The sequence below is a fragment of the Anser cygnoides genome, chromosome 28, assembly GCF_040182565.1.
Source record: "Anser cygnoides isolate HZ-2024a breed goose chromosome 28, Taihu_goose_T2T_genome, whole genome shotgun sequence".
NCBI lineage: Eukaryota > Metazoa > Chordata > Aves > Anseriformes > Anatidae > Anser > Anser cygnoides.
Genome location: NC_089900.1, coordinates 2,649,962 through 2,665,068, shown reverse-complemented (window position 1 = coordinate 2,665,068; position 15,107 = coordinate 2,649,962). Strand labels below are relative to the sequence as shown.

At 52.4% G+C, this 15,107-nt stretch overlaps 2 protein-coding genes across 2 annotated transcripts; one reads left to right on the top strand and one right to left on the bottom strand.

Annotated features, from left to right (window-relative positions):
• The first annotated feature begins 2,408 nt into the window (after nucleotides 1-2,408).
• Nucleotides 2,409-3,371, top strand: LOC136787036 (olfactory receptor 14J1-like). Its single transcript, XM_066984143.1, has one exon. It carries the CDS (start codon nucleotides 2,409-2,411, stop codon nucleotides 3,342-3,344), a length of 936 nt encoding a protein of 311 aa, XP_066840244.1. The 3' UTR covers nucleotides 3,345-3,371.
• Nucleotides 3,372-9,752: 6,381 nt separating this feature from the next.
• Nucleotides 9,753-14,136, bottom strand: LOC136787145 (olfactory receptor 14A16-like). The gene is made up of 2 exons (XM_066984279.1): nucleotides 14,117-14,136; nucleotides 9,753-10,788 (listed from the first exon to the last, which is right to left on the bottom strand). Exons 1-2 carry the CDS (start codon nucleotides 14,134-14,136, stop codon nucleotides 9,753-9,755), a joined length of 1,056 nt encoding a protein of 351 aa, XP_066840380.1.
• Between the last annotated feature and the right edge of the window lie 971 nt (nucleotides 14,137-15,107).

Here is a 15,107-nt window from a genome sequence, read left to right as displayed (position 1 = left end):
GGCACAGCAATGAGGTGTTCCATCGCCCATCTGACTTGTGGGGCCACAGGCAATGCAGTGCAAGGGGGTGGGTAACATGCCAACTGTCCCTGCACAAGACCTAGAGTGCCTTTCTCCTGGGATCATAATGAACCAGCACCTCCTGGTCACAACCAAGAATTCTTCAATGTAGGCCCTACTGTCCCACGGACTGTAAGGATGCAGTTTGCAAACTACCAGTGATTTCATCCCTGCCCAGCACCTCTTGTACCCAGGCAGAGTCCTGTGTCAGGGCATAAAAGGCAGGCAGACCTTGCTGGTGTTAGATGAAGCCATGTGGACATGTCCATGACATAACAAACTAATTCTCAGAGAAGATGTGATTGTTACACTTAATTGGTTTTCTGTTAGGTGAAATGAGCCTGCTGCCAAGTGTGCGTGCCCAGGGGAGGGAGGGAACCCCAGGGATCCCTTCGGGCTGTTTCCCAGCAGGTTCCCCTGCAGCCCCAGGGCCATGGGCAGGGAGCCTGGTGGGGGGCAGAGCAAGGGAGGCCTTGGGCTGGGCCTGTGCTGCTGAGCTGGGCCGGGCTCCTGGGCCCAAGGGGAGCTCCTGGCAAGCGGGCAGCGCTGCAGAGAGCCAGCTCTGCCCAGGAGCAGCTCCTCTGCCCAGCGCAGCAGGGCTGGGGGCACTGCCTGCAGAGACAGAGTGGGTAAAGGCAGGCAGAAGTGGCAGGATGCACAGAGCTCGCTGGGGGAGAACACTTGCCAGCCCTGACCCCGGTAAGTCTCTGGCTGGAGGGCAATGCAGCCGCAGCTCCTGGAGGAAGGAGAAGCCGCGGGTGCAGGCAGGGGTGCCCAGGGCTGTGGTGCAGAGCAGGGTCCCTGCTGTGCCCCAGGGGCTGTGTGCCGGGGCAGGGCCTCTGCCGCCTGCCAGGCTCAGCACTCAGCCTGCCCGGGGAGCTGCCCAGGGCGCTGTGGGGAGAAGCTGCGGGTGGAAGGAGCCCCCCCGGCAGGGCAGGGTCCTGCTGCTGGCGGGAGGCTGCTGCCTGGGGCAGCCTGCTCACAGCTCCACAGCACAACTGGGATGTATCTAAGGCGAGAAGACAATCAGGGGTTAGATACTTTAGGCTCAGCTTTCCAGACTGTTTGCTTTCAGTTTTTTCTTTTTTGTCTCTGTGGGAATAGAAATAGAGGCTGCTATTTCCAAGAAGAGGCCGATACGCCTAAGCCTTTCCACTGAGGGTTACAAGGACCCCCCAACAAGTCCCTTGCCTGCCCCTCAGCCCAGAAAAGGCTCCACCACCACATGGGCAGTGCCAGTAGGGTCTGTGTGACCTGGTCTCTAGGACGTGCCCCCAACGAGCTGCCCCTGGGCAGAGCCCTGCTGCCAGGAGGTGTCTGCAGGGCAGAGCTGAGCACCCGGCGGGTGGGATGGGGGCTGTGACCTGCAGGGAGGAGGCGTGGGGACAGAGACCCAGCTGCAGGCAGGGACAGCTGCAGGCAGCAGAGCCTGCAAAGTATTCTGGCACCTCCCTGTCCACTGTCAAGCCCACAGGATTCAGGACGACTCATAACCTCAGCAGGAGGACCTGCAGTAGAACAGACTCTCCCAAGTTCCTGTTGGTCCCTGGCCTTGCCTCCCCTGGCAGAAGCCCTGTGCTATTTCACTCTATTCGTGCACCTGCAGCTGCTGTTCTTGTTTTATGGCTCTCTGCAGATCTGGCTTTCAGCTGCAGCTCAAGCACTGACCCTATGGGTCCCACCACACAGACGTGTCTGTAGGAGGAAAATGCCCAATCCCCCTTCTTACGTATGGGGCTCTGGGCAATGCAGTCTATGGGGAAGGAAAAAGCTGAACCTCTTTCCAGGGAATTCCTCTAGTCCAGAGGACTAGATTCCATTCATTGGGCTGCTAAATATGGGCAACTGGACTGAGCCCTTGAGGAATCTGGCTGAGACCAGGACATATGGACAGACTGTCTGTCCTTACTGCACTAAGGATAGTCATTTTGCTTCCTGGGATTCACAAGATCTCACTTGGCATACAAATGCCATGGTTTTCTACTGCCCCTGAGTGTGACACAGGCAACTGGAACAAAGTACACCATGCACTCTATTCTGTAGTCAAGGGTTTTGAGAATGGTATTGCTGGGAAGTCCACATACATCAGAGAGAGATTTAATCAGAGAACTCTCCTGGTTTGTTTTTACATTGAGCTGCAGGGCAGGCCTGACTTCTGCAGAGGCCACAGCAGAGTCCCCTGTTCCCAGTGGCACCACCAACCAAAGCTCAAGCAAGGGAGCAGAAGAAAGGTCTCAGAAAGGAGAAAGTCACTTCTTCAATGAGGAGTAGATTTTTCTCAGACATGCCTCTCCTAATTATCACTGTAATTTCCTCCTTGGATTGTCCCCTTTCTCCAGAAGCATCAGATGTCCAACAGCAGCTCCATCACCGAGTTCCTCCTCCTGACATTTGCAGACACACGGGAGCTGCAGCTCCTGCACTTCGCGCTCTTCCTGGGCATCTACCTGGCTGCCCTCCTGGGCAATGGCCTCATCCTCACCGCCGTAGCCTGCGACCACCGCCTCCACACCCCCATGTACTTCTTCCTCCTCAACCTCGCCCTCCTCGACCTGGGCTGCATCTCCACCACTCTCCCCAAAGCCATGGCCAATTCCCTCTGGGACACCAGGGCCATCTCCTACACAGGATGTGCTGCACAGGTCTTTTTCTTCTTCTTTTTGTTTTCAGTAGAATATTCTCTTCTCACCATCATGTCCTACGACCGCTACGTTGCCATCTGCAAGCCCCTGCATTATGCAACCCTCCTGGGCAGCAGAGCTTGTGCCCAGATGGCAGCAGCTGCCTGGGGCAGTGGCTTTCTCTATGCTCTGCTGCACGCTGCTAATACATTTTCTGTGCCCCTCTGCCAAGGCAATGCTATTGACCAGTTCTTCTGTGAAGTTCCCCAGATCCTCAAGCTCTCTTGCTCTGACTCCTACCTCAGGGAAATTGGGCTTCTCACATTTAGTGTTTTTGTGTTTTTGGGGTGTTTTGTTTACATTGTGCTGTCCTATTTGCAGATCTTCAAGGCTGTGCTGAGGATGCCCTCTGAGCGGGGCCGGCACAAAGCCTTTTCTACGTGCCTCCCTCACCTTTTTGTAGTCTCCCTCTTTATCAGCACTGGCATGTTTTCCTACCTGAAGCCCCCCTCTGTCTCCTCCCCATCCCTGAACCTGGCAGTGGCAGTTCTGTACTCGGTGCTGCCTCAAGTATTGAACCCCCTTATCTACAGCATGAGGAACCAGGAGCTCAAGGATGCCATTAGGAAAGTGATGTCACGGATGTTTTCCAGGATGTGCTGAGGAATTTAATTGGACCTTTCAGCAGATATAGACTCCTTTTCTTTATTTCCATCAGTACATTACAATCATCTGAAATGATGGAACACTTCTAATGCAAATTTTTTTTTTTTGCTTTTTTTTCCCCCATGGCATTAGAATATTATTTTTTTTAGGATGTGTATTGCAGGAGTAGAAAATGTACTCATCTTCTCCCATACTTGCATTGGCAGGACTCTGTCTCTTATGCACTTCACTTAATCTCCACAGTCCTTCAAGTATTTCCACCTGGCCTGATTAAACAGACCATATTGGACACCACCTTTCCAGCAGACTATCTGGACACATGCACTCTCCATTCTTCTCCAGATTCCCCTTTCCTTACTCTTTGATCATACAGATACATCTCACCTACCCAGTTGGTTTTCGGATCCTGAGGGAGCTTCAAGCTTGCCTGTATCCCAGTTTTCTGTCTCATCATCCCTACAGCCAGCTCTGTAGTTGTGTTTCTATACATCATTTCCTACCTATCTCAAACATTCCCAAATGTGAAGTCCCACATGACTGATGAGAGAAGTGCTGGGCATGTGGAGGTGAGCAGCAAGGCTGTCCATGCAGTCTAGGACTTCAAGGGACTGCTTTTCCTACACATACAGAGCTCCTTAGGAGACACATGGGGCCAATGTCAACTAGAGAATGATACTATCACTTCTTCTGAAAACTCTAAACTAATGGAAACTAATCTTAAATAAAGAAAATGCTTTCTGTAAAGTTGTCACTGAAACTTCCTTGTTTACCTGCACTTTTGATACCTCACTAATTTACAGGACAAGTCTGGAAGACCGGATGAAAATGGCTGAATGGTAATGAGCCCCACGGTGCATTTGGTGCTGAGTCCACAAACCTCAGGTAGTGAGAGAATGATGCAACTGCAGGAGAAGTTAAAGTCAGAAGGAGACTTCGAAGTGTCCTGGAGTTTAGTGGTCTTCAGTGAGGGTCATTACTGACAAAGCCTCCCCATGGACTTGTTAGAGCAGACAATGGGAGGCCATGATTGCAGATAGGCCAAGGCACTGTGCAGGAGACTCTGATACTGAGTAAAGATGAGGTCCTGTCCCTCACGCATGGCTCAGGGCTCTTCCTGGGGCAGTGGGATGTGGGGTGTGTGATGCTGTGTGAAGGACAATGCTATGACACCTCCTGGCCTCCTCACTGGGTTGCAAGGAAGCAACAAGCCCCCAGTGTCATGAGCACAGCATGTCTCCTCATGAGCCTTAGTAACAGAGACAACTGCCATAGCCAAGGGGACAAAGACCTTGGTTCTGCTGGGGCCTTCCAGTCTTGCCAGTGCTCTTGGTCTTTTCCATTACAGGCAGTCCTATGCTGTCCTGTCTGTGCCCCCTTTTCCCTGCAAGCTTTAGCCACCCACCTTGCTTCTCCCCCTTGCTCTCATACATGCATTTCCTTACTCTCATTGATGTCTCCTCACCCTCCCTGGCAGTTCCTTGAAACACAATGGCATGGGCTGACCACAGACTCCTTCTGGGTGACCTCTGGCCCTAACCCATCAGCCTTCTGTTGCACTGTGAACTGATCAGACAGAAGAAACCTCACCAGGATCTTCCAGGTCTGCTGCTGCCCTTCCAGCTTCTCAGGTAGTCATGACCAAGCTGTGTGCCTGTTGCTGTCCCACCATGTGCTCAGACAGAAGGGACTTGAAAACCCATGCCCAAGACCTCTTCCTGCATGGGGCCTAGCAGGCTCTATTCTAGTGAGATTCCAGGGGCTGAAGCTGATTGGTTCAGTTTAGCAAGGAGCAGACAATATTTATATATATATATATAAAGTAAGCAAGCTTTATTACGAGCTATTTACACACATACCAACCCCAGGGCAATGACAATGGTACCGATGAGTGTGAAGCTTTTCCCAATCATTGATGGCCTAGAGGAAGGAGTCATTAGGCACACCGCTTGAACAGACATTCCCACTGAGGGAACATTGTCCTTGGTAGTGCGCCTTGTCTCTCTCCTCTGGGGGAGTCCCAGTTTTATCCCCTCCTACCCACTAGCTGTTCTGACACGTGAGGCCAACACATGTCACAAGGGCCACCAGGCTCCTCCTTGGTCTTGTATAAGCATGTCTACAAATGCGCATGTGCACCATTTGAGTTGGGGTTGCACCCACTCCGCGAAGGTTGTTCCATCATCATCTTCCCCTGCTGCCCTCTGGCCAGCTTTTCCAGCTGCAAGTGTCATGGGTACAAGTCAAGCTGCAAAGTTTCACCAGCCTTGCCACAGTTTCACTAGCGTTGTCTCAGAGCTTGGTTAGTTCCTTGTTTTTCTTCCTCTTTTCCCCTGCATATGTGCTCAGCAACTTACACCCCTCCCTACAAGGACGAGCTGTTCCACAATGCACCAAACAACACAATCACAGTCACAAGGTCACTATGTCTTTACACAGGGTTGTAAGGAGGCAGCAAGGACCCAGTGTCACGAGCACAGCATGTCTCCTTATGAGCTTCAGTAGCAGAGACAGCTGCTACAGCCAAGGGGACAAAGACCTTAGTTCGGTTGGGGCCTTGCAGACTTGCCAGTGCTCTTGGTTTTCTCCACATGTCTGCTGCTGGCCTTCCAACTTCTCAAGTTGACATGACCAAACTGTGTGCCTGTTGCTATCCCACCACGTACTCAGGCAGAAGAGACATGAAAACCCACACCCAAGGCCTCTTGCTGCATGGGGCCTATCAGGCTCTCAGACAGAGGGCATCTCACAATCAGTGTGCCAAGCAGGTGCCTTCTGCTGCCTTATCAGGGGATTCTAGCAGGTGCAAGCCAAAAAGCACAGATGTCAGCCAGGAGGCAAGGGCTGACACATCAGCTGCTTCAGACAGAGGTCACCTCAGATTCTTTGTCCCCAGCCATGTTACTGCTGCTGGCCTGTCAGCTCCAGAGTCAGAGGTGACCCGAGGCTTCCTACTGGATTTTAAGTTTCTGAGGCACAACAGACCTCCTAATAACATACCCACCCAACACCTTCCTTGTGGGCCAGCACATGAGGCGTTAAAAAAGTAAGCTTCTCACATGAAATTTATGAAGTAAATTTTCTGCCACTGCTAGAAACATTCTTCATAGGATCTACTGTGTTCATAGTGAGACATGATGTATCTCTACCCCTGCCTTTCTCTTTTTCTTTCTCTGCATATTATGTCTTCAGAGAGCTCTCCAATGGAAAGAATCTTTGAATTGCAAAATAACTCATATTCGAGGAGACCCCTGAATGGCATCTTCTTGGACGGTCTTGCTCAAAGCAAACCAAATAGATGAGGTTTCTCAAGGGCTCCTTTCGGCTTGGCACAAACCAGAAAGGGTCTGAAAGCATGCTCCATCCTGTAATTCTGAGATTTAATGACAACACTCAACAGTGTTGGCACAAGTGCTGATCACTGAGGGATGCTGCTAGGAACTGCCTGACAGGAGAACTTTGCACAACGGATGACACCTGGGCCTGATTGTCCTGCCAAATTCCCACCCACAGCCTCATCCATTAGTTACGTCCACATAGCACCATTCTCACTACAACAAGTCTCTGGGAGACAATGTCAACGGCCTTGCTAAACTGCAGGTAGACAGTGTCACTTTCTTTCTCCTCCCCTATGGGTTCAGCAATCCCTTTTTTGTCCTTCAAGTGCCTGGAAGTAGCTGTGGAAAAGCTTGCCCCATCACCTTCCCAGGGACTGAGGTGAGGCTGACCAGCCTTAATTCTCCCCACTCTCCTCTTTCCTCTTCCGGAAGACAGGTCTGGTGTCATTCCAAGTCTCCAGAAAGCTCTCTGGTCCCCCTGGCACATTTGCTGACACAGTCCGGAAAGGCAGGGGAGGGTGATGCAGCAGACTGGGGCATTTGCAATGAATCTGTCCAGGACAGGTGAGATGGATTTCATGGAGGTGGTGGGGGTTGTTCCTGGTGTCACACATGGAAGTGTCAGGGCTCTGTGAGGTGTCCGCATCTGAGCTGGCCTCATGTACTTCTTGTAAACACAGCAGTGTTCAGAGACATGAGTCTTGCACATCCAAAGACAGGGCACTGCAGTGGTTGTGGTGTCCTTCTGGCTCGTGTTGCCTCTCCCAGAGGCTGAGAGGCGTCTCAGCCCTGTGGTACATCGCCCTGCTCTGCACTTGTCTGAGATACCCCACGGCATGAGGAACGGACACAGGCTGAGGGCATTTGTGCTCAGGTTTGCCTTACATGCACACAATATGCACATTGAAGCCTCATCTGTACAGGGCACACATGTGGCCTTCTGACTGAGCCATTCTGTATCCCTCTGTGGAGGAACAAACCACCTCTCTGAGCTGGGCTGAGAGCCCTGGTCCTGGAGCTCCTCAGGCAGCTCCTGCTGCCCCCGAGCCCTGGCGGCCTGCCCCAAGCTGCATACGTACCAAGGGGTTTCTCTTTCCAGGGATCCCCTGCACACACACGGGGCCCCACTCTCCTCCCAGGACTTCCCACCTCAACAAAGAGCCTTTCCCAGGAAGGAGTACGCCTGTGCTGGCCTGGCCAGCCATTCCTGCACCCTCTCCCCATGCATCCCACAGCCCCAGCTGGTGGTGCTGCTCTGCAGAGCGAGGGGGCTGTGGTGTCCAGGACACAGGGGCACTCTGCTACTCTGCAGGGCCGTGCTGTGCAGGCTGGGAGGTAGAGACAGGTCATGGGTCTCTTCCACTGACTGCCTCCCGCACCAGCTCTTCTGTGGCTGTCAAGGGTGCTCAGCAGTAGCCTTCTTTCTTTCCTCGAGTGCCATCAGAAGTGTTTGGCTGCTGCACTGCATCCAGCCTATGGTGTTTCACTAGGGTAAAATGAATCAGTCACCAGACTCCCTTCCCTGTTCCCGCTGTGTCCCCTGGGTCGCGGGGCTCTTCTTCTCACACCCAGATCTAGCCCTTTATCTCAGGGGAACTCCACCTGAGACAGGCTCGCACTCCGTGGGCTCCATTCACTGCTGACTCCCTGGCAGACGCTGTCCCTGCAGCTCCTCTGGGCTCTCCTGGCAGCTCCTGATTCTTTCCAAAAATGCTCACCTGCTGCCAGTGTCCTGGTTTCAGCTAGAACAGAGTTAATTTTCCTCCTAGTAGCAGGTAGGGTGCTGTGTTTGGGATTTAGGATGAGAATAATGTTGATAACACACTGATGTTTTGGTTGTCGCAGAGCAGTGCTTACACTAAGCCAAGGACTTTTCAGCTTCTCGCTCTGTCCTGCCAGCGGGCAGGCTGGGGGTGCAGCGGGAGCTGGGAGGGGACAGACCCAGGGCAGCTGACCCAAACTGGCCAAAGGGGTATTCCGTACCATCTGACGTCATGCTAAACAATTAATATGGGGGGACTGGCCGGGGTGGGGGGACTGGCCAGGGTGGGGGGACTGGCTCCTCGGGGATAGGCTGGGCATTGGTCAGTGGGTGGTGAGCAATTGCATTGTGCATCACTTGTTTTGTACACATTATTAGTAGTAGTACTATTATTATTATTATTGTTGTTGTTGTTATTATTATTATTATTATTATTTTCTGTCCTAATAAACTGTCTCTATCTCAACCCACATGCTTTGTTTTCCTGATTCTCTCCCCCATCCCAGAGAGGGAGGAGGGAGGTTGAGCAAACGGCTGTGTGCTGCTTAGCTGCCAGCCAGGTTAAACCACAACAGCCAGCCCCATCACATGCTCTAGTGCCCCAGGCAGGTTAATTGGAGACTCTTCAGCATACACCTGAGTGCTGGACACCAACAAGCAACACCTGAGCCAGCCCCCATGCCCTCAAACACCCAGCTGGGGCTCTGATCACTTCACCCTGAGCCCATGGAGAAACAGGCAAAGCCAGGTCCCTCTTTGGAGTCCATTTCTGGACTGCAATGTTCTTGACAACAACTGAGAAGGAAGACCTGAGCCCTCAGGCACTACCCTGAGCAGAATCACTTTATGGGACGGAAATGCTGTTCTGGAGGCCAAGTGTGTCACAAAAGTGCCCATTGACTGTCCCTGCCTGTGATCACAGGATTGCCACACAGCAGTACTGTGACCAAGCTACAGGAACAATCAGGCTTACGCCAACAGAAAAGGCTCAGCAGGAGAGTGTGGAAGTGGAATGAAAGCAGCTCTAGACAGACCAAGCACTGGTGCTTCCTGGCAGTGCTGCTGTGATGGGACTCTATTCCTCTCCACTTCTACCCATGGGCATTACCCTGCAACCCCTAGCAAAGTTCTCAGAGGAAGCATCTCAGGCACGCTCCACTGCAGGTTCCTTTATTTTGTTTAAATACGTGAGTAGGATAAATAATGACAATTTACATGGAAAACATTGTTGTCCCTTACACCCCTCATTAGTAAACAAATAAAAACCACCAAAGAACAGAAGACAAGCTTGACATATCATGAGTTACATTACGAGTGCTTTGCAGAAGAAGACAGGCAGTGCATTACTTCTGATGTACACCCACTCATGAGTTTGCGCAGTGCATCCTTGAGCTCCTGGTTCCTCATGCTGTAGATGAGGGGGTTCACTGCTGGAGGAACCACCGAGTATAGAACTGCCACCACCAGATCCAGAGATGGAGAGGAGAGGGAGGGGGGCTTCAGGTAGGCAAAAAAGGCAGTGCTGAGAAAGAGGGATACCACGGCCAGGTGAGGGAGGCACGTGGAAAAGGCTTTGTGCCGGCCCTGCTCAGAGGGCATCCTCAGCACGGCCCTGAAGATCTGTACATAGGAGAGAACAATGAATACAAAACACCCCAAAACCACAAAAACACTAAATGTGAGAAGCCCAATTTCCCTGAGGTAGGAGTCAGAGCAAGAGAGCTTGAGGATCTGTGGGATTTCACAGAAGAACTGGTCCAGGGTATTTCCTCCACAGAGTGGCAATGAAAATGTATTGGCAGTGTGCAGGACAGCATTGAGAAAGCCACTGCCCCAGGCAGCTGCTGCCATCTGGGCATAAGCTCTGCTGCCCAGGAGGCTCCCGTAGTGCAGGGGCTTGCAGATGGCAACGTAGCGATCATAGGACATGATGGTGAGAAAATAATACTCTGCTGACAATAAAAAGAAAAAGAAAAAGACCTGTGCAGCACATCCTGCATATGAGATGGCCCTGGTGTCCCAGAGGGAATTGGCCATGGCTTTGGGGAGAGTGGTGGAGATGCAGCCCAGGTCAATCAGGGCGAGGTTGAGGAGGAAGAAGTACATGGGGGTGTGGAGGCGGTGGTCGCAGGCTACGGCGGTGAGGATGAGGCCATTGCCCAGGAGGGCAGCCAGGTAGATGCCCAGGAAGAGCACGAAGTGCAGGAGCTGCAGTTCCCGTGTGTCTGAGAATGGCAGCAGGAGGAACTCGGTGATGGAGCTGCTGTTGGACATTTTCTGCCTCTGGACATGGGGTTCTGTCCAAGGAGGGAATAACAAGTGAATAGTCAAACATCTACAAAATCTATTGCATAGGTCGTTTAAGCTACTGCTCTCTCACCAACACACAACAGACATGCACTGCCTTACTCCTTTCTGGAAGACCTCTGTGCAACATCCTGGCCAGAGTTCTGGCTGGGTTCTGTTGGTGATGCTCTTTCTGTGAGCAGGAGAAACTGCCCTTTGGCACTGGGAGAGTCAGTTCTGCTCTGCAGCCAAAGGCATAGGAACTGGGTGCGACCTCAGATGCCTGCTGGCCAGGGGCATCTCCCTCTTTGCAGATCCAGAGGAGCAGGTCAAATAATCCCTCAAGAAACAATAAAATTGATGCTGGCACTGGCTTTAGGCTGAGGTCTATGAAAGAACTTGGTGAGATTCTTTAAAGACATGCAGACCTTTTCCAGAGCAATGGTCTAGGAGCCTCAATCTGTAATAAAAACACTGTTCCTCCATTACCAACAGCCTGGCTTACCTGTAGGGCATCAAATAGTGGATTGACTGCTTACCCTAGAGGTAGACCATACCTTGAACTTTCACTTGACAAACCTATTTCAGGTATGTGTGAATTCTCAAACCACCACCCCAGGAAATCCAAAGGAAACTCATGACCAAGTTCCCAAGACATTATGTCTGAAGTACTATAATGGATGAGAAGGGGGTTGCTCCAGGGAAGGTGTCTGCAGTGCACAGATGTCAGAGAGATGTCCAGATCTCCCCTGCCATGGTGTTTCTTGGAGCAGTTCCGTCTCACTGCCTGCCCATGGCTCTGCTGCCTGCAGCTCTCCCTGCCTGCAGCTGGGTCTCTGTCCTCATGCCTCCTGCCTGCAGGTCACAGCCCCCATCCCAACTGCTGGGTGCTCAGCTCTGCCCTGCAGACACCTCCTGGCAGCAGGGCTCTGCCCAGGGGCAGCTCGCTGGGGGCACATCCTAGAGACCAGGTCACACAGACCCTGCTGACACTGCACATGTGGTGGTGGTGGAGCTTTCTAGGGGATGAGGGGAAGGAAAGGGACTTGCTGGGGGTCCTTGTAATGCTCCTTGTGATGGCTTAGAAATGTCAGCCTTCTCTAGGAAATAACAGTATCTATTTCCATTCCCACCGAGCCAAAGAAGAGACGACTGAAAGAAAAGGGTCAGAAAAGCAGAGATTCAAGGCACTAACCCTTGCCTTCTCTCCTCTCTTGCAATGTGGCTTGAATACACCCTGGTTGTGCTGTGGATCTGTGAGCAGGCTGCCCCAGGCAGCAGCCTCCCACCAGCAGCAGGACCCTGCCCTGCCGGGGGGGCTCCTTCCACCCGCAGCTTCTCCCCGCAGCGCCCTGGGCAGCTCCCCGGGCAGGCTGAGTGCTGAGCCTGGCAGGCGGCAGAGGCCCTGCCCCGGCACACAGCCCCTGGGGCACAGCAGGGACCCTGCTCTGCACCACAGCCCTGGGCACCCCTGCCTGCACCCGCGGCTTCTCCTTCCTCCAGGAGCTGCGGCTGCATTGCCCTCCAGCCAGAGACTTACCGGGGTCAGGGCTGGCAAGTGTTCTCCCCCAGCGAGCTCTGTGCATCCTGCCACTTCTGCCTGCCTTTACCCACTCTGTCTCTGCAGGCAGTGTCCCCAGCCCTCCTGCGCTGGGCAGAGGAGCTGCTCCTGGGCAGAGCTGGCTCTCTGCAGCGCTGCCCGCTTGCCAGGAGCTCCCCTTGGGCCCAGGAGCCCGGCACAGCTCAGCAGCACAGCACCCGACCATGACATCGCTTGCTCTGTGCCATTGGGCTCCTTCGAGGTGTCCCCAAGGCCTCAGGGCTGACAGCTCCTGAAGTCATCGGGGTCTCTCCTGCGGTGTGGTGTTTGAAGCAGACTGAAGTCATCACCGGCTGCTCCTCTCTGAACATGGGAGAGATGCATTTTAGAAGTGAGATTTGTGCTATTAAAGTGTGTTTGTCAAACACAAGCACAAATGATTCCATCATTTAACCCCTATTGTTTTCTCACTGCGTGGAAGGACACCTCAACCATGACATCCAGGGATCATTTCACCCCTCTGAACACCCTTCACCATTTCTTTTAGAAACTGAGAAAGAAACATCTTGCTCGTTGGTGTCCTAACAAGATGGGGGGACCAGAATGCTCTAAAATGGTTTCTATGAGTGGAATTGGACACAAAGACATCATTGGTTGAGTTTTCCCAGCTGTCCATCTGGAAGATCCTCTACTCATACACAAATCTCTTCTTCCTCTCTCGCATGACCAGCACGGTGACTGCGATGTGGAACACCCTCATCATCGTGCTGGTGCCTACAAGCAAACACCTGCAGATGCCCGTGGCCTTCTTCCTGAGGAAGATTTGTCATCCTTGCAGACCTTGTACAGCTCCACCACCCTGTGCCAGATGCAGGACAGCTTCCTGGCTGGAGACAGTACCTCTTTTACTCACAGAAGTGGTAGCGCTATCAGCTGCACCTTCTGCATGAATTGAGTGCTTCCTGCTGGGGGCCATGTCCTATGGTCAGCCCTGGGCTGTATGCCATCCCTGTTCTCTGCAAGAGTCCTGAAGTGGAAGGTCTGACTCCAGAAGGCAGCTGTAACTAAATCAGAGGAATTTCTCTCATGTACAGTAATAATTTCTCCTCCTCCCAGCTACAGTTCTGTGGCCCCAGTGTCATGGACCCCTTCTGTGATTTTGTCCCATTGCTGGAGCTCTCCTGCAGGGCCCCATTGATACTCATGGTCTTTGCTTTCATAATCTGTATTTTGGATCCAATCTTCCTCTTCCTGCTTATGCAATGTTCATGTGTGTGTGTCCTGTGTTGGCAGGCCCATGGCCTTACCCACCTGCTCTTCTGTCCTCACAAGTGTCACCGTTTTCTATGACACCATCATAACTCTCCGTGTGAAGTGCAGAACAGCCCTCCTAAAAGATATTAACCAAGCCATTTCCCAAACCTTCATCATCCTCCTGGTCAGCCCTCAGGTTGCTTAGAGGTGGTGTGGGAAGGGTGAGAGAGGTGCTGGTGGAGCTGCAGATGTCATCATAAGACCTATCTCAAAAACCTTGGAAAGGACAGATTGATCAAAGACGTTCCTCGGCACTTGGAAAAGGCAGATGTCAAACCCATCTTCTACTAGAAGGGCAAGCAGAAGGATAATTAAGCGTAACCAATGATTAAAATGCCAGCCTTAACCCTAGCCATCAACCCAGACCTAAACTATAAGCCTCAAACCTTGCCCTCATTCTAAACCTTGAGCAGGTTCCTTGAGCAGAACACCAATCCCTCCCTTAAAGCCCTTTCCATTACCTTAACCCTGGAGGGTGACCTCTAATCCCTAAACTTTGTTCTGAACACGTAATCCCCCAAAGCCCTCCAACATGTACACAGCACATCTCATCTTCAACCCCACTCCTACCCCTAATTTATGCTGTTTGTCCCCTTTGGGCAGGGCAGGGACTGTGAGGTCCTGCGGCAGTGCATGGCTTTGGAAGAGGCGTGTGAGGTAACAAGTATGTGATCAGATCAGAGGCCACAGGGAAGAGCTGGCTGGGAATGCTGTGATGAGGTCAGGTGTGCCTCAGGATCTGCTGGGCCTGCAGGAGGCACATGGCTGTGAAGGAGGCTGGGAGGTCACTTCTGTCTCTGGAGCTGACAGACCATCAGGAGGAATGTGGCACAGATAGGGACCCTAAAGGCCAGAAGCATGCACATGGTGTTGAAGATGATGGCGAGTCAACTTCTGTTCTGGTCAGGCGATAGACCACAGGAAGGCTGATGGGATGGGAGTTGCGCTTGAGGTATAGTTTGTGAGACCGTAGAATCACAGAATGGCTCATGTTGGAAGGGCCCTTAAAGATCAACTAGTTCCAACCCCCCGGCCATAAGCAGGGATGCCACCCATGAAATCAAGTTGCCCAGGGCCTCATTCAACCTGCTCTTGAACAGCTCCAGGGATGGGGCATCTATAAGGTCTCTTGGCAACTTGTTCCAGTGCCTCACCTCCCTCTGAGTGAAGAATTTCCTCCTAACCTCTAATCTAAATCTCCCCTCTTTTAGCTTAAAAGCATTCCACCTTGTCCTGTCATTATCTGACTGAGCAAAGAGTCACTCCCCATCTTTTTTATAAGCCACCTTTAAGTACTGAAAGGCCACAAAGACGTCACCCAGGAGCCTTCTCTACTGTAGGCTGAACAGCCCCAGCTCTCTCAGCCTTTCTTCATAGGAGAGGTGCTCCAGCCCCTTGATCATCTTCTTGGCCCTCCTCTGGACCCGCTTGAACAGATCCACATCCTTCTTGTGCTGGGGGCCCCACACCTGGACACAGGACTCCAAGTGAGGCCTCAGCAGGGCAGAACAGAGGGGGACAAT

Coding starts and splice junctions, on each gene's coding strand:
- LOC136787145 (XM_066984279.1), bottom strand. CDS start 14,136: ATGAGATGTGCTGTGTACAT. Junction 10,789..14,116: donor ATGAGATGTGCTGTGTACAT/GTTGGAGGGCTT, acceptor CCTATGCAATAG/ATTTTGTAGATGTTTGACTA.
- LOC136787036 (XM_066984143.1), top strand. CDS start 2,409: ATGTCCAACAGCAGCTCCATCACCGAGTTCCTCCTCCTGACATTTGCA.